General features: G+C 33.1%; 1 protein-coding gene across 2 annotated transcripts; it reads left to right on the top strand.

Moving 5' to 3' along the window:
* The first annotated feature begins 8,435 nt into the window (after positions 1-8,435).
* On the top strand, positions 8,436-17,721 carry LOC142617944 (zinc transporter 1-like). Of its 2 annotated transcripts, XM_075790920.1 has the most exons (4): positions 8,436-8,462; positions 14,307-14,879; positions 14,991-15,140; positions 17,416-17,721. In XM_075790920.1, the coding sequence occupies exons 1-4, from the start codon at positions 8,436-8,438 to the stop codon at positions 17,719-17,721; spliced, it is 1,056 nt and encodes a 351-aa protein (XP_075647035.1). The 2 variants fall into 2 exon arrangements, with proteins under 2 accessions (XP_075647035.1, XP_075647034.1); XM_075790919.1 differs by lacking the exon at positions 8,436-8,462 and having other exon boundaries at positions 14,268-14,879.
* The last annotated feature ends 567 nt before the right edge of the window (positions 17,722-18,288 follow it).

Raw genomic sequence — 18,288 nt, 5'->3', positions numbered from 1 at the left:
AGAAGAAGGAAACGTTGAGTTTTTTGCGCATTTTCTTCCTGCAACTGTAGCGTGGGTCCCATGCCCAAAACGCAAAAGTTGAAATGCCAGAAACGCCGGATCCAAACACATCCTTAATGTAGTAAAGAAAGCCACAAATACTATTGATGCTTATTTTCAGAAGATCAAGCAAATTAGGGATAAATTGGTTGCTGTATCAGTGTTTCTTGATGATGAAGAGCTCCTTCATATTGCTCTTGATGGTTTGCCATCAAAGTTTGATTCTTTTAGTTCTACAATTAGAACTAGAAGTGATGTCTTATTTGTTGAAGAACTGAATACACTGCTTTATGCCAAAGAAAGAGCTATCAAGAAGAAATCTCATGTTGTTGATGCAGCTACTATGGCTATGGCTGCAAATTTTCAATCTCAAGGCTTTCCTCGAGGAAGAGGAAAGGGCAATAATAATCAGAGAGATTGAGGAGGAAGAGGCAACTCTAATAGTTGTTACAATTCTAATGGTGGCTACAATTCCAGTGGTTATAACCCTAATAGCTCTTAATTTTCTCAATCAAGATCACCTGGTTTTCAAGGTCCAGGTCAATCAAGCCAAGGTCAGAGACCACAATGTCAAATCTGTGGAAAGAATGGACATACATCTCTTGATTGTTATCATAGAATGGACTTTTCTTTCCAAGGTAAGCATGCTCCATCTATATTGGCAACTATGGTGGTTAAGTCAGCTCAGGTTCATGGTGCAAATGGATGGCTCACAGACACAAGTTGTTCAGATCATGTAACACCTAATCTAGCCAATTTGTCACTTCAGTAGCAACCCACATCTGGTATTGAGACTGTTACAGTGGGGAATGGTCAAGAATTTTCTATCACACACATTGGTAGTGGTGAGTTATGTACTTCTTCTCATTATGTTAGGCTTGATGACCTGTTACGAGTACCTGATCTTGCTTCCAATTTACTATATGTTCATAAACTTTTTTTGCAAAACAATACCTTATGTTATTTTGATGCTTATAGATTTTCAATCCAGGATTGACCTACGAGGGAGATCCTTTACAAAGGCTTGTGTAAAGATGGTGTCTATCCCATCCTTTCACCATCATCTTTCCACTTCTCATCCACTACATACATTGCTTCTTCAGCTCCTTCTTCATCCACAGCTACTGCTGTGTCACCTCCTACTTCTGCTCAAATTTTGCTTTGGCATAATAGGCTTGGACATCCAAGTTCTAAAATTCTTCATTCTGTTATTCAATTTGTAAATAACTCCTTTACTTTCAATAATGTTGATGATTGTTATTCCTCATGTACATTTTGTATAAGTGCAAAGATGCACAGATTGCCTTTGAGCAAACATGAAATTTCATCAACTCCAATGCTTCAAATTGTTCATACTGATGTATGGGTCCCTGCTCCTCTTACTTCTTTGTTTGGTTATAATTTCTATGTTGTTTTCATTGATTATTACACAAGGTTCACATGGTTTTTCCTTCTTGAACAGAAAAAGTGAATTGTTTGCTGTTTTTAAACATTTTAAGAATCTTGTGTAAAACCAATATTCTACTAAGATAAAAGTCCTTAGGTCTGATAATGGTGGTGAGTATCTCAGCTCTCAGTTCCAATCTTTTTGTTCTGATCATGGTATTCTTCACCAAACTTCTTGTCCCCATGTTCCTCAATAAAATGGCATTTCTGAGAGGAAACATAAGTATTTGGTAGAAACTGGTCTAGCTCTCTTATACAAATCTCATTTGCCTTTAAATTTTTGGTCCTATGCTTTCTCCTCAATTTTGAGTTTTAAATCCCCTTGGGAACTGGTAAATTCTTTGTCACCATCAGTTTCTACTCTAAGAACTTTTGGATATGCTTGTTATCCCTACTTAAGACCATACAATAAGCACAAACTTCAACCTAGGTCCACTGAATGTATCTTTCTAGGCTATCCTCCTCTCTCCAAAGGGTACTTGTGCTTAGATCCTACTACAAATAGGGTTTATGTTACCTGTTATGCCTTGTTTAATGAAAATTGTTTTCCCTTTGATGATAATCCTCATCTTACAAACTCTCAAATTCCCTTTTCCATGTCCCATGATATATTGACTTTGTTTTCTACTACTTCTTCAAGTTTTTCTTCTTCTATAGATAATGTTTCCTCTGATATCCCTTCACCTAGTTCCTCTACTCATGATGATTTTCTTCCTTTGAGTCTCTTATCTTCTTCTATTTCATGTGTCCCTAATCCTCCTTCTATTTCCCCTATTTCCAATTATGAGTCAATTCCTCCAGCTATCCCCACTTCTGAGTCATCTTCTTGTGTCCCCTCTACTTCAAACTCATCTGCTCTTTTGCCTTGTCCTACTAATTCTCATCCTATGGTAACAAGATCAAAGGATAGTATTCACAAGCCTAGAGTTTTGAGAGTTCTTACTGACTACACTTTTGCCTTGTCCTTCAATGGGTAGCTGCTATGGACTTAGAGTTTGACTCTTCAGAAGTAATAGACCTGGTCTCCTGTTCCAGCTCCTTTGGATAAAAATATTGTTACTTGCAAGTGGGTTTTCAAGCTTAAAAGACATAGTGATAGCACTATAGCTAGGTACAAGGCTCGGTTAGTGGCTAGAGGTTATCTTCAGCAATATGGATTGGACTATGATAAGACTTTTAGTCCTGTAGTGAAGCCTGCCATAGTTAGGGTGCTTCTTGCTTTGGCAGTGAATCGTGGTTAGGAGCTTAAACAATTAGATGTGAGTAATGTTTTCCTTCATGGTATCCTCAAGGAAGAGGTCTACATGGCACAACCTCAGGGCTATGTTGATTCAGATTTTCCCACCCATGTTTGCCTCCTGCATAGGGCTCTTTATGGTTTAAAACAAGCACCTAGGGTCTGGTTTGAGAGGTTTACAACTCAACTGCTTCACATTGGGTTTATTGTCTCTGGTACTGATGGTAATCTCTTTACATATAGTCATGATGGTCATTTGGTGTTTCTTTTGCACTATGTGGATGACATTATTATTACTGGCAATCATCTTTCATTCTCTGCCTCTCTTCTTCATCAACTTAGTTCCGATTTTGACCTTAAGGATTTGGGTAAGCTACACTACTTCTTAGGTCTACAAATTGAGTATACTTCCTTTGGATTGTTTATTCATCAATCCAAATACACTTTGGACCTTCTTCACAAGTTTCATGTGGCTGATTTTAAGCCCTGCAACACTCCTTGTGCCACCAAAGCTCATTTATGGCCTGATGACAATCATTTTCCGTCTAATCCTACTCACTATAGAAGTCTAGTTGGGGCACTCCAATACCTCACCTTTACTAGGCCCGATCTGTCCTTTACAGTTCAGCAAGCTTGTCAATTCATGAGCTCTCCCACTGCTAATCATCTCCAAGCTACCAAGCGTATTTTAAGGTACCTGAAGGGGTCTATTCATCAAGGCCTCGCTTTTACTCCAGTCCCTTTGTCTTTGTCAGCTTATAGTGATACTGACTGGGTTGGAGACCCTGTGGATAGGAAGTCTATCTCTGGTATTTCTGTGTTTTTTGGTAATTCCCCCATTACTTGGTCTGCTAAGAAGCACGCCACAGTTTCCAGATCTTCTACTAAGGCTGAGTACAGTGCTCTAGCTTCTACTACTGCTGAGTTGTGTTGGGTTCGTATGCTCCTTAAAGATCTTGGTGTGTTCCTTTGTACTCCTCCAATTCTTTGGTGTGATAATGTGTCTGCTCTTGCCCTGGCTTCCAATCCTGTCTTTCATGCTAGGACAAAGCAAATCAAAGTGGATTACCACTTTGTTCGGGAGAAAGTTCTCAGGCATGATCTCCTTCTTAAGTTTGTTGCTTCCCATGATCAGCTAGCTGATGTTCTCATTAAAGGGTTACCTTCTCCTCGGTTTTTCTGGCTTATCTCCAAACTCATGTGGCGATTCCCCATGTGTTTGAGGGGGGATGAAAAGCCAGAAAAGTATGGTGCTTAGAAATTCCAGCAGGAACATGCTAGTACTCAGGAATTGCAGCTCCAAACGATGTCGTCTGCCTCAACATGTTCTAAGACCACAGTTAAAGGCAAAACTCACCGTTTCATTTAAGGCTCTGTGATACGGCAGCGTTTTCCTTTAGAGTAGTGAGATTACACGTGTAATAGGATTATTAGTCTTAATGAAAGTTTGTGATAACAAATTTTCCCTCTTATGTCATCTATATAAACCATCTTGATGTAATCAGTTTTAATTCATTGGATTTTAGTAACAAAAACTTCTAGATATTTTGGAGACTCTCTCTTTTTCTTCAAAACACACAATATGTTTGGATGAATATATATGGCGAAAGAGATGAGTGGAAAAAATGGTTCACTCCTTTCCCTCTTTTCTCCTCACCTCTTTCCTATCCAAACATATAGATAGCATGCCCATATATGTAAATAACGCAAAAAGGAATATTTTTTTCTATTTGTTTATTTTGCATAAATTACTTTGGTTTGTGACCCTTCAAGGTGCTCCTCCATATATACTAAATGGTGATACTGTAGTCACCCTAGGTGAGCAGGTAAATTTCATCAATGGCGTGCAAGGCCAACCCCACTATACTATCAACTAGCAGGTGCTATCCCATCAGATTTGCCTTATTCGTTTTGGTGAAATATATCTACAATTTCACAATGGAAAATGCATCTCAAGTCTCTACTACTTTCACGTTCAAAATCTCTAGTTATGAATCAACATTTGAAGCCTATGAAATTTTAGGATGTCGCATAAAATCAAGGCTTTTGTCCCCCCTTTTTTTTAGAGTATAGCATAATTTTAACATTTTGCATCTTTCTCTCTAAGATGCAAGCTTCCATGTTATCTACTTTATCAACCATATCATTTACCACCCTTACAATCTAAAAGCATTGTTCTTGCCGTCTTGCGTCCAAGAACGTAGGGTACTTCTTTCAAGACCATCCCAAGAGGAACTCAAAGTAGTGGCAAATGCAAGAATATTGAAGGCTTTTAGGACATTTTATAAAATGGGGCATGATATTCCTTGACTTGTAACTTCAAGGACTTTATTGGAAACATGGTTTGTCTTCTATTTCATTGATCCAATGGCAGCACATAAAGTTTCATTGCATTTATTCAAAGCCTAATCCTTCCATTCGTCACTGTACGAAATAAAGAGTAAAGCATAAATACCATGCCATTAAGATATATTAAAAATACCCCCCTCAATTTTTTTTTTAATTAAAAAGAGCAAGAGTATAGACCAATATTAGTGCAAAAGAATAAAACATTAATAGGCTTCAGTAGTGTTAGATTTAGACCCATGTCAAAAACAGTGTTGAACCAGTTTTAAAGTCAAGTTGTCAATTAGATCTATTATAAAAACCTTAGGTTAAACAAACAAGTATCTATATCATGTACAGTGAAAAATATGACACAGGATATGATGATCCAAGAAACCAATGAAATCAAACAATTTTTACTAGATAAACATGAGAAGACTTGACCTTATCAATCCTGAGGTAACAGTTTCACTATAAGATGAAGATTTACAATAAAAAATAACCATATTCATAGTAAATCTAACTTCAGTTACCAAACTAAGCTCAAAATCCCACAGACTTCCCTTATAGTGAACTACTAAAATGTGAACCTCCAATCTACACACTTCAAAATCTCATTGAAGATTTGAATTTCTAGCACCTATGATGACTAGTATAAGGCAAAAACTTCTACAACACTTGATTTTGAAATTCTTCAAAGAATACCACCGATAGAAGATATGAGGGAGTTTTGGGTATAGATACCTAGATATAGAATATGAGGCACAAGAGACACTTCTCTCTCTAAAAGCACTCTAGGGTTAGCTTATAATGTCCTTTAAATACCGTCACACACAGATCACGAATTGGGCTTGAAATTGAAAAATTATGGGCTTTTTCACATTTGTTAAATTTTGCTAATTTTGCGATTTTTGAAAAGTCGAACAGGAATTTAAGTGGCAATCGAATGGTTTCAATAAGTCAAACAGGAATCAAGTACTAATAAAAAAAACATATTCACATCTTTCTTATCATGAGCTTGGATCTTTGTCTTCCACTTGGAAGTACACATTCTAACTATTAGGTTCTAAATATTTAGAAATAAATGTTTAGGTTCTAAATACTTTGTGTGTTGGCATATTAAGAACAAAAACTTGTCTAGGATTAGATCTTAGGGTCTATGAAGTGTTTTAGACATTGCTTAAAGTGATACAAGTCAAGATTCAAGAACATACAAGCTGCAGAAAAGATAATTGAACATCTGACTAGCTTGACCGATCAAGAGAAAGCTTCGATCTATCGAACCATGAACTGTAGAATTTTTTTTAAGGCCCAACAGCCCACAAAATGTTTATGGTTTCAATCCAAACCTACTAGGTATATGAGAAAACCCTAAAGCACATTTTTCAAGTCTTGGAGAGTTACTCTTTTGAGATCTATAAGATTATTATACCTTCTAACTCTTTCAAGTACCTACCGGAGATCACACTCATATTGCTAGTACCGATGGAGAAAAGTTGTAGCCAAGCTTCAGTTATCAAGTGTATTGAAGATTAAAACGAGAACTGGAGATTCATGTTGGAGCAAGTCCACATCAAAGAAATCTAAGGGGTTCAGAGCTCGGTTTGGTAATTGTAGTTAGATTTACTATGAATTGGTATTCTTAACTGTTAATTTCAATTTAATATAGTGGATTTTTCTCTTGGGATCGTTCCTCCCCCCAGGTTTTTACCTTGAAACTAGTTTGTTTCATTAGTTTTCCTAGGTCATCACATCTTGTGTTATTTAGTTTTCCAATGTGCATGATATGTGTGATGAATGTTTAACATAAATCTGAATAATTAACCTAAGTAACAACTTGGCTAATCAATTAGGTTAAACAAACTGTGTTTTCAGGGGTCTAAAAACTTAACACTAACTTTACAAGACTTACTATTTGACATGGTTTGCCAACACTACAAACTCAAACCCTAACAAGCAAAATGTCAGGTTAGTGGTAAGTGATAATTAGAAAATAAGTATTTCTAGTTACTTCTGCAGGAATTTGGATCATTCTTTGAAAAGAATGAACGCAAATTTCCAGATCTATGAGATGCAAAAATAGAGAAAAAAAAAATATGTGCCAATGAAAACAATCACACAAGACAATATTTATATGGTTCGGTAATTTGCCTACATTCACGAAGTTGTACTAATTTCACTATTTTTAGGGAAAAATACAAGATACGGCAGTGCAGTTTTTCATCTCTCAAAAAAACACCTCAAACCCTAGTCTGAAGCAACAATATTTATATACCACAAAAAGAATTCACTTTTATAACAGGTTGGGTCATAATCCGAATCAAATACAGCTAGACTCCACATAACCCAACACTCTTCAATGGACTAACATGAACCATAGACACTAGAGTTACTTTTTTGTATATGCAATACTTGGGACAATAAGTCCTGTAATTTCCTCTTTCCAAATGTGGATTCTTTCGTATTGGGACATAGCAATCACCTCTTTGCTTACAGCTAATGATTCCCGGGAATGTGTGTGTGTGTGTGTGTGTGTATATATATATATAGAAGAAGGAAAGCCGCATTCTTTTTATTTGTTTCCCTAATGTACACATGTAACACATCCTTTCATGGTTCTTTGCCCCTCAAGATTTTTGTAGACAAAAGCAAAATTTCCCTTTTGCTTTTCTTGCCTTAGATTTTATCACTACCCTCTGACTTCTCCCTTAGCGAAATTGCCCAGGTACAATGGGTGAAGATATATCTCTTACCTCCTAAGCTCTCTATCCCCTAAGACCTAATAAGCTCAATATGCAAGAGCTCTAAAGGATTAGTGGTAAGCACATCAGAAGTTTTGGGTGTTGGGATCTAATATGTTTTTCTATTTGGCAAGGACCACAAACGACCTTTTCAACTTTTCCCAACTTGGGCAAGCCAAGCACAGCCTCAACCTTTGAAATCTTCACCAACTACTTGTAGCTATTAGCTACTAGCATGGCATTGATACCATCACTCAACATCAATTAGAGTATGTTTGGCATCAGTTTTAGTTTTTAGCTTTTAGTTTTTACTAGTCGCAGACCCACGTAATGTGTGGGAATAAATAATTATTTTATAATTGTGATATAAAATATAATTTGTTTTCTAAATTTTTTTGAAGAGAATTTTGTTCTCCCTAAAAATGAAATAATTTCTAAAATTATTTCATTTTTCTAACTCTACCAATATATCATTCTATTATTTTGGGTTGCGTTTGATTGATATTATTCATTTATGAGGTGGTCCATATTATTCGAAATTATGGTATAGTGCACTATGTTTTTCTAATTTTTTTTCCTTGTGCAATTAAACTTTTTAAGTTTTGAATAAATCATTCAAATTCCTCATTCTCTTAAAGAAGATTATTATGATAATAAAAAGTCAAAACAAAATTGCACTTAATATTGCTCAAATAATTGATAGACAAATTCAAATGCATAGCCAGGACTTTTTATTTTTATTTTTATATAAATTCAAATTCTCATTTACAAAATAACTAAGTAACTCAAACAAAAATCAAACCAAAACTATAAGAGGGAGAAAGATTAATTGTGATGGAAAACACAAAAATATGACACTAAAACGTATTAACCCAAAATAAAGTTATAAAAAATATAATGATTCGTCAATCTAAAGTAGAGTTGCAAGAAAGAATAAAAAATAGAGAGAGAGAGAGAGAGAGAGAGAGAGAGAGAGAGAGAGAGAGAGAGTTTATAAAAAATAAGATATGAACAAAAAGAGTAAAAATATAAGATATAGTAATAAGCATCAAATTATTCAAGTCATGCTATATAATAGAATAATGATATATTTTTATACTATCTTTATAATGTAATAAGATGACATCTATTAAATCAAAGAAAAAAAATACCATCATAAAAATACAAAACTAAATCACATCAAACTAAAGTAAAGTTCTAAAAAGCATAAAAATTCATCAACTTAAAGTAAGCTTTGAAAACAGCTTACGTTGATAACATGAGACTGAAATAATTCAATAACCTACAACAGAACGTTAATTATTCAATAACTGAAAATATACTTGCACTTTTTTATAGTGTAATATGAAGCTAGGCATACCAAATCAACCACATTATAGGATGTAAAAAATTAAATTAAAAAAAAAAAATATATATATATATATATATATATATATATATATATATATAAGAAAGAAAATAATTATGAAACTTTTCAACTCAAAATTATCAATAATACTTAGGAAAAGAACTCATTATCTCAACCAAAGAAAAAATAATAAAAACTTAGAAACTTATATGGTCTAGGCATATTTGAACTCAAAAGGATTATGCATCTCAAAATTTGGCATGGTCATGTTCAATTTAGGCTAAGTATATAGGTTCATTACTTCAGTTCAACACATAACAATGATAACATAAAAAAAAAATTGTAATTGACAATTAACAGTGGTATTCTTAGGCTTCCCAAGAATTAGTGGTATACTTATTCCTTACTCCCATATCTACATCTGATTGGCTAAAATCATAAACATGAATTCTATGATGTGGCTTGATGCAAATGAGCTGCAAACAAATATTAATGATAAATACAAAAAAAATAAATAAATAAAAACTTCTGATAAATTGAACCATGATCACAAAGGATTGGGAGTGGACCATGATTTCTCTAGCACAACAAATCCATAGGAGTCACATAATAGGAAATCAAGACCACCAAAAAATGAAGAAAAAAAAATTTTGAGAGAAAAAGAGCGAAACAACATTTTGTGTATGAAAAAACTATGCACCAAATGTGAGAGAGAATTGGAAATTTATAATAAGAAGAGCAAAAAATAAAGCAAGATAAAGGGATAGAGGAAGAGAGATATTAAGGTAGTTAGTAGTGGGAAGATGAAAGGGGAAAAGGGAGGGGAAAAGGTTTGAGAATGTGTAACAATAAGTTAAGAAAATTAATAAAAAGAAAAAGAGTTAAAAGAGAGAGAGAGACTTAAGAGAGACAGAGAAAGAGTTGGAAGTAAGTGGATAATGTAGCTGCTAATGTGTCTCAACAGAAGTGTAGCAACAACAAATGCCACACTTCACCTCACTTTTTTCCGTATTTTCTCACTTTTTTCAGAAATTTTCAAAGTACAAGTATATTTTAGCATATTTTTAGCAAAATTTTGCAACAAAACACTAGATAAGCTATTCACAAATGGGCACTTAGTCTAAACACAGTTGCAACCCAATTTAATGTTAGGGACAATGTTGTAGCAATTGTGAGATGTCCTTACACCTCCCATGGCACGTTCCCATTCTTCATCAAAGACAACACACTTATTTTTGGATTTTTTTTTTTAGGATACTAGATATTTTAACACACACATACGGGAAGAGGGGAGAGTGTCATAATTCTTTTTGGAAAATTGAATTATGTTCATCGTCATTACAAAGCTGACTCATACTTGTTATGCATTGGTGTACCATGTTTATATATATATATATATATATATTCATACCATCTAATTAACCAGCATTAACATTAATAAAATATCATTCTCAAGAAAAAAAAAACATAAATAAAAGATATAACATTTAAAAAAGAAAAAGAAATATACAAAGGTTCATAAAATCTCATATGCATAAGTCAACAACTAAAAGTTCATAAAGTCTGATACTTTTTTATTTTTATTTTTGAAAAACATCTTGTACACAATGAAACAAACCAAAAAAGCTCATAAATCTTATAAAAGTGGTCCTATTTCTTAGAGAAAAAAAAATTAAAAATCCATAAAAACAATTTCAGTCCGGATTTATCCACTTAAAATAATGGAGATTGGCCAGAGTGGGCTAGTACACACGCCAAAATTTTGACCACGCCAAAATTTTGACCAAGATAGAATAGGAGGTTTTGTGCACTAGTTTATTTATTAGAATGGAATATTCTAGCATGAATAGAACGAGATTCAAAGTATTGGTTGATAACAAGAAAATACCTATTGAGTTCGCTCCATGTAAGTGGATTCATAAGATTTCTTTTTTCTTTTTTTTTGAGAAACATACACACACACATATATAGGAGAAGAGAGGTGAGATAAGGGAATACACTCACACGCCAACACCAAAACTGCATAAGATATTTACTAGTTATGAAGGTAGGTAAAATGGAGAAATAAAGAAAGAAAGAAAATGTAAATAAAATAGAGAAATTGTTGGAGTATTTATTCATAATATATATATATATATAAATTATTAAAAGAATATTTCAAAAGTAGTTAAATAAATTTTTTTTTTAAAATTTGACCATGAAAATTTGAGAATTTTTTTTTTTGGACCCATAAAGTAAAAAAAAATTAAAAAAAAAATTGATCCACCAAATTTGATTAAGTTATTTCTCCAAAAAAAAATTGAATGAGTTTTAAAATTTTCATTCCGTTCAGTTCCATAATTAATTTGGTAGTTAAATGCCAATAAAACTCTCTCTCTCTCTCTCTCTCTCTCTCTCTCTCTCTCTCTCTCTCTCTCTCTCTCTCTCTCTCTCTCTCTCTCTCTCTCTCTCTCTCTCTCTCTCTCTCTCTCCATAACTAGATGAGCCACAGTTATGAATTGAATGACTATTAAGAAAACTATATCAAATTTGGTGTACCAAAATGAAAGTTCTCATAATTTAGTGAACAAAATAAAAACAACCCTAAATTTTAAAAGTCGAAAATGTAATTTAATCATTAGAAATTAAGTTAATTTTCAACTAAAATTTGTATGAAATTTTGATTAAGACATCAGAGATGCTCTAAACAAGAAAAATGAAAGATGACCTTGCTTTGTTTATAAACTAGTCAGCAGCCAATGTGCACAGAAAAGTTAAATAAAATATGGCTTATCTCAAAAAATTATTTTTTCTCTATTTTATTATGTATATAAATATCAAATTTGATAATTACTATACTTTATAATAGGGAAATTATTATGTACTCCCGGAGTACCATAAATGCGTACTCCCTCCTCTCACATGAATGTTGGGTCCCACCATTCATGTGCGTACTCCCTCCTCTCACATGAATGCTGGGTCCCACCATTCATATGAGAGGAGGGAGTATGTATTTATGGTACTCCAGGAGTACCTAATAATTTTCCTTTATAATAAAAAGTCATGTTAATGGGTGCTCTTAAAGTAATGGTTAATAATCTATTTTAGAAAAATTTTGACACCACTTTTATGGAAAATGAAAAAAACTGTCAAAACATTAATTGTTTTTTTTTCTCATAAATTTTTTTTTTTAAATGAATGGTTAACCATTGTCCTAACGGCATCCATTAGCATTTTCCTATAAAAAAATAATTATGATAGTTATTTAAATATATTTAATGTGACTGTGTTTATCTATGAAATATTAAATATGAAATTTAACAATTATGTTAGTTATTAATAGGTATTTATTATTATTTTGTTATTATATTTAATTATTAGATGTATAATTATTGTAATCATTAATAGATATTAATGTTGATTGTATTTGTATATGGAAGTATTTATTCTATTATATAGGCTAGAATGCAAGACCCTCCTTTTAGGGGAAAATTCTTAGATAGTCCTGGAGTATAATGAAATGGTACTCCCTCCTCTTACATTTATAGTAGACCCCACCATAAATTTAATGAGCGGACCCCACCATGAATGTGAGAGGAGGGGGCACTATTTTCCGTGCTTCGGGAGTACTTAAGAATTACTCATTTTTAGGTTTAACCATAATTTATTTCAGACCTCTAACTTTGCTTTTGTTTATTCTAGTTCTTAAAGTTTCAAATTTATTCAATTAAGGCCTCAAAGTCAACTTCACTTAACATTTTTTACAAAAAAAATTCTGGAAAATATTTTCAATCATTAATTGGATTTTTTTAACTTAAAAATTTTGAAGAAAACAATTAAAATTTTGGACAACTAACTTCAACATTTAACAAAAATTGATGAAGAGACCTTAATTTAATAAACTTAAAACTTAGAGGATTGAAATGATTGAAAGCAAAGTTAAAAAACTAAAATGAATCTAGTGAAACGTAAAGGTAAATTTTGCATTTTAACCATAAATATACAATAGAATATAAACTTAATTGAAATATATATATATATATATTATAATATTGACATAGAAAATTGTAAGACCTGAATACTTTATATGGCAAAATAACATGAAGTCAACAAAATATTGTGCTTACATTTTCCCATTGGTTGAATATGTCATCTCTCAACTACATTAGGAATATATTATCACTTGGTAAATTTAGAGGGCAGAAAAAAATGACTGAAAAAAAAAAGAGAGAGAAAAGAGGGTGGTTGGAATATATTCTCTTTCTTCTTCCATCTTCCCCATCCAATTATAGAAAATAATTAAGATCACTACATTCAAAAATATAGATACTATAAGCTATCAAACAGCCAGAAGTTTTTTAGAATTTAAAAAAAAATTGAGACCAAAAATTGAACTTCATACAAACTTTAAGAATGTAAACAATATTTAAGTATAATTTTTATGATACAATAAGATTCAATAGCTATGGCGTCTTCTCTATGATAAATTTTTTTTACTGTAAAGCCTAATAATTATTCTTTATTATCAATCCAAGATCACAAATAAAACATCACTCCATTATCTACCATATTTTAAAAGAAATTCGGATACTCAAGTCCCTCTTTTAAACATGATCTTCAAAACATTTGTCTCTAAGACCCTAAGCATGTAGCATGGTCCACATGAAAGACTATACAGGACCACGAATGAATTACCGAACTTCCTGATGAGTAATTCTTAGGTACTTCCGGAGTACGGAGAGTGGTGCTCCTTCCTCTCATATTTATGGTGGAGTCCACTCATTAAATTCATGGTGGGATCCACCATAAATGTGGGAGGAGGGAGCATTATTTCTCCGGACTCCGAGAGCACCTAAAAATTTTCCCTAGCTGATTATCAACATCAAGATTTGCTATTTTGTGCATGTGGTATGGCCATCAAACACATGACGACAAGCCCCACGAATGACACAAAGCTAATCTACTGAAGAAGCCTTTTGAGCAAAGCCTTCGTATGCTTGATTTTCAATTGAGCCTTCCAATGAATTCAAACAACCAGCATTGCACCTTCTTTTCCATTTTCTACATAAGAACCCAAAACATTTGATAATCTTTCCTCTACCTCCTTAAGCTTTTCTAGTGTCTCTACCTTTCTCTTGCACACCAATACATCATGTTCAACTTTCAACCTTGTTTTTTCAACATCTTAAAGATATTGTTTCTTCTAATTGTTTTTGTCCTCCCCGCTATTGTTTCTGGAGATTGTACATGTGATGCTGAGGCCACAAAGAACAACAAAAATGATGCACTTAAATATAAAGTAGTTTCAATAGCTGCAATTCTTTTTGCTGGTGCTGTGGGAGTAAGCATTCCATTGTTAGGCAAGAAAATCCGAACACTAACGCCTGAACATGACATATTTTTCATGATCAAAGCCTTTGCAGCTGGTGTAATTCTAGCAACTGGGTTCATTCACATACTACCGGATGCATTTGCGAGTTTGACATCACCATGCCTTAATGAAAATCCATGGGGAAAATTCCCTTTTACCATCTTCGTTGCCATGATTTCTGCTATAGGAACATTAATGGTGGACTCATTCGCAACGGGGTTTTATAAGAGGCAATCTAAGCAGGTGAATACAGTAGATGAAGAGATGCATGAAGAGCATGAGGGACATGTAAATGTTCATACACATGCCACACATGGTCATGCTCAAGGCTCAGCCACACATCATGAGGAGTTGAATCTGGCAGAGCTAATCCGTTTTTGGGTTATATCACAAGTAAGGTTCATTTCAGAATAATTGTTGGGTGATATTGGCTAATGGGGTATCTTATATTAGTTTGATTTTAGAATCTGATTCTAATGAACTTTGGTGGGTGGGTTTTCTTAGGTATTGAAGTTGGGAATTGTGGCTCATTCAGTGATAATTGGAATATCATTGGGTTCTTCTCAAAGCCCTCAGACAATAAAGCCTCTACTTGCAGCATTGTCTTTCCATCAGTTTTTTGAGGGTATGGGACTTGGTGGCTGCATCTCTCAGGTATCAGATTTCATTCTATAGCCATGACTCCACGACCTCTCACGTGGGGCTCTTTTAATTGACAAAATTGGAAACCATTTGCATTTGTTATAAGCAATTCTGCATCTTTGAATTCTATGCATAAGTACAGTTATAACACTGAAACTTATGGTCTGTTTGAATTAAGGTAGAGAGAGGAGTAAAGCAGAGTAGAATAAATTTGGCTCAAAATTAGCTTATTTTCAGCCAACTCTACTCTACTCATAGTTTTAAAAACTGAACTGGAGGTAAAACTGAATTTGCCTCCAGTTCCCAATTTATACTGGTGTTCATTGGTTTTGACTGGTTTAACCCTAGTTTTAGCCCTTTTTCCCGGACCGAACTGGCCTTCGGTTCCCTGTTCAACTGGTCGAAGCGGCCAGTCCGGTCCAATTTTTAAAACATAGCTCTATTCTCCCTCTTTCCTCCCTCAATTCAAATGGACCCTTAAAGTAAGTGCAGAGAGAAAGAGAGACTAAAATATTCTCCGGATAAGCAGATCATTTCCTTAATAATTGTTAATGCTAAAGAGTAATATAATCTAACACTACTATAGTTTTTGAAATGTCAATTAAAAATATAGCTAGCCGTACATCCAGTTTGTCAACTTTCAAGAAATCATTTTAAAATTAATTAATTTCTTTTAAAAAAAATCAGCTTATAGAATATCCAATCAGCCGTACATCCAATTTGTCAATTTTTTTTTCTTTTTTTTAATCAAGGTTAGAAATCTATCCTAAATCTACCACTCTCCCGGACCAAAGATGTCTTTGGCTGTAGTAAATCAACACATACAGGAACAGACTTAAGATTTTAAGCTAGAGAAACCAAAATATAAGGGAAAAAAAACTTCAAATAGGCATCTATATAGTATTAACAAATTATAAATATACAAAATTTTTATTTCTTAATACATTAAGATGCAATTATCTACCAACAAAACAAAATAATTTTTTTTTAATAATAGGCTGGCTAGGATTTTTTTTCCTAAAGTTAGAGCATTCACAGTAGTGGTGTTAAAAAATTTAGCTTTTAGCACATCAAATAGCTAATTTATCTATTTTACCACCTCACATTACAATACACCCAACATCAAATGTTTTTTTTTTACCACTTCATTTAAAATAATATAAATAACTCATTAAAATAATAAAGGAAGAGAGAGAAATTCAGTTTTTTAATTGAAGGTAGAGAGATAATCTTAATAAAATATTATATTTTATTTTTAACAATTTGCTACAGTCAATTGGTATTTATACCAGTTTACTATAATTGCAAAAAAATTAGTTTTAACTTCTCCAATAATACGTAGTTTTTTTTTTTTTGGATAGTTTTTGAGTTGGATAGTTGCTAATTGGAGGGGCCTAAGGTTTTGGAAGGAAGTCAACTACAAAAATTTTATATATATATATATATATATATATATATATATATATATATATATATATATATAAAGTATAAAAAAATAAAAATAAGAAATTGGACCGGGCCCGGGCCCCACCTGAGTTCGTTCTTGAACACATACTGCCATAAGTCTAGAGTAAAACAATTTATCAGAGGGGAAAAAAACTTTCGTACATAGTGTGTACGTTACACACTTGTGTTGAGTTTCTATAACGAGTTTTTATAACTGAAAATATGATTTTACTCTTGAGTTTTCAGTTATATAAACTCAAGTGTGTGTAATACACTATGTAAAATAAACACCCCCTTATCACAAATGTAATTGTGATTGGTGTTAATAAAAGTGATGTGGTAAAATGGAGGAGACATTTTACACTTGTGTTTTCAGTTATAAAAACTCTAGTGTGTGTACTACACTATGTAAAATAACGATTGTTAATTGTAATTGGTGTTAATAAAAGTGATGTGGTAGAGTAGAGGAAATTGGGATCAAACTCAGAAACTTCTGCTCTAATACCATGTTAAATTCCCGATTGTTCCAAAAACTTAAACTATTAGAATATGGTAAATTTAATCTTTTAACAACATACTTCTAACAACTAGTATTACTATTCATACTAAGATATGCTTTTGAGGTTTTTGTTTTATTTTATTAACTCAGGACCTTTTGCTTTAATACTATATTAAATTATCGATAGTTCCAAAAACTTAAACTATTGGGATATAGTAAATTTAATCTTTTAACCACATACTTCTAACAACTAGTATTACTATTCAGAGTAAGATATGCTTTCGAAGTTTTTATTTGATTTTATTTTATCTCTGACTTAAATAACTTTTGGCCACAATGTAGGCACAGTTCAAGACTAGGTCTGCAGCAATTATGGCAACATTTTTCTCCCTCACAGCCCCTGTGGGAATTGCAATTGGTATTGGAATATCAAGTGTTTACAATGAGAATGGCCCAACTGCTCTGATTGTTGAAGGGATTTTCGATGCTGCTTCGGCTGGGATTTTGATTTACATGGCGCTTGTTGACCTATTAGCAGCCGATTTCATGAACCCAAGAGTGCAAAACAACTTGAGGATCCAACTAGGAGCAAATGCATCACTTCTTCTAGGGGCTGGTTGTATGTCTGTGTTGGCCAAATGGGCTTGAATTTTTTAGCATCATATATTTTGCTATACAATAATACAAGCTAAGAATGCCCATCACAAGTCCTATCAAGAAAGGAAAACATATAAAGTTCATAGCATACAGAATTTAATTCATTTATATTGAATTATTTACAAGAGGGGGTGTACTTACTATTCAAAAATGCTAAGACCATAACTGAAGTCACAACTTGTACATGTTGCAATTTGTGAGTGACGGAGTAAAAGTTGTGTCCATATGAGTTCGCCACTCACAACTCGCCATATAAACAAGTTATGGCAAAGTTGTGGTTATAGCATTACAATAAACCCTAGAGAAACCAAAAATTTCACAAATCTTTTTTTGCACCCTCCCTTTTTTCTTGTGTTGTGGTAGGTCCCAAAAGAGATGAATATTAGTTTTTATGTGAGATTATGTGAAATAATAAGTGAAAAAGTCAATGCCTCTACCAACACGGACTTGAGCATACAATTCCATCTTGCATTATTCTTTCTTAATTTCTTTCTATCTATCTTATTATCAATATATATATAAAAGCAGAGAGCTCATGCAGAAGTGCATGAGGTTCTG

Source organism: Castanea sativa, chromosome 11 (genome assembly GCF_040712315.1).
Source record: "Castanea sativa cultivar Marrone di Chiusa Pesio chromosome 11, ASM4071231v1".
In the NCBI taxonomy this organism is placed as follows: Eukaryota; Viridiplantae; Streptophyta; class Magnoliopsida; order Fagales; family Fagaceae; genus Castanea; species Castanea sativa.
The sequence above is the reverse complement of the archived record's forward strand: the minus strand, read 5'-3'. Positions and strand labels throughout refer to the sequence as shown.

Bases quoted from the DNA above. Each gene is read 5' to 3' on its own strand.
- LOC142617944 (XM_075790919.1), top strand. From the start codon at position 14,268: ATGTTCAACTTTCAACCTTGTTTTTTCAACATCTTAAAGATATTGTTT. The intron at 14,880-14,990 runs GTAAGGTTCATT...GGGTTTTCTTAG, and splicing joins GTTTTTGGGTTATATCACAA to GTATTGAAGTTGGGAATTGT. The intron at 15,141-17,415 runs GTATCAGATTTC...GCCACAATGTAG, and splicing joins TTGGTGGCTGCATCTCTCAG to GCACAGTTCAAGACTAGGTC.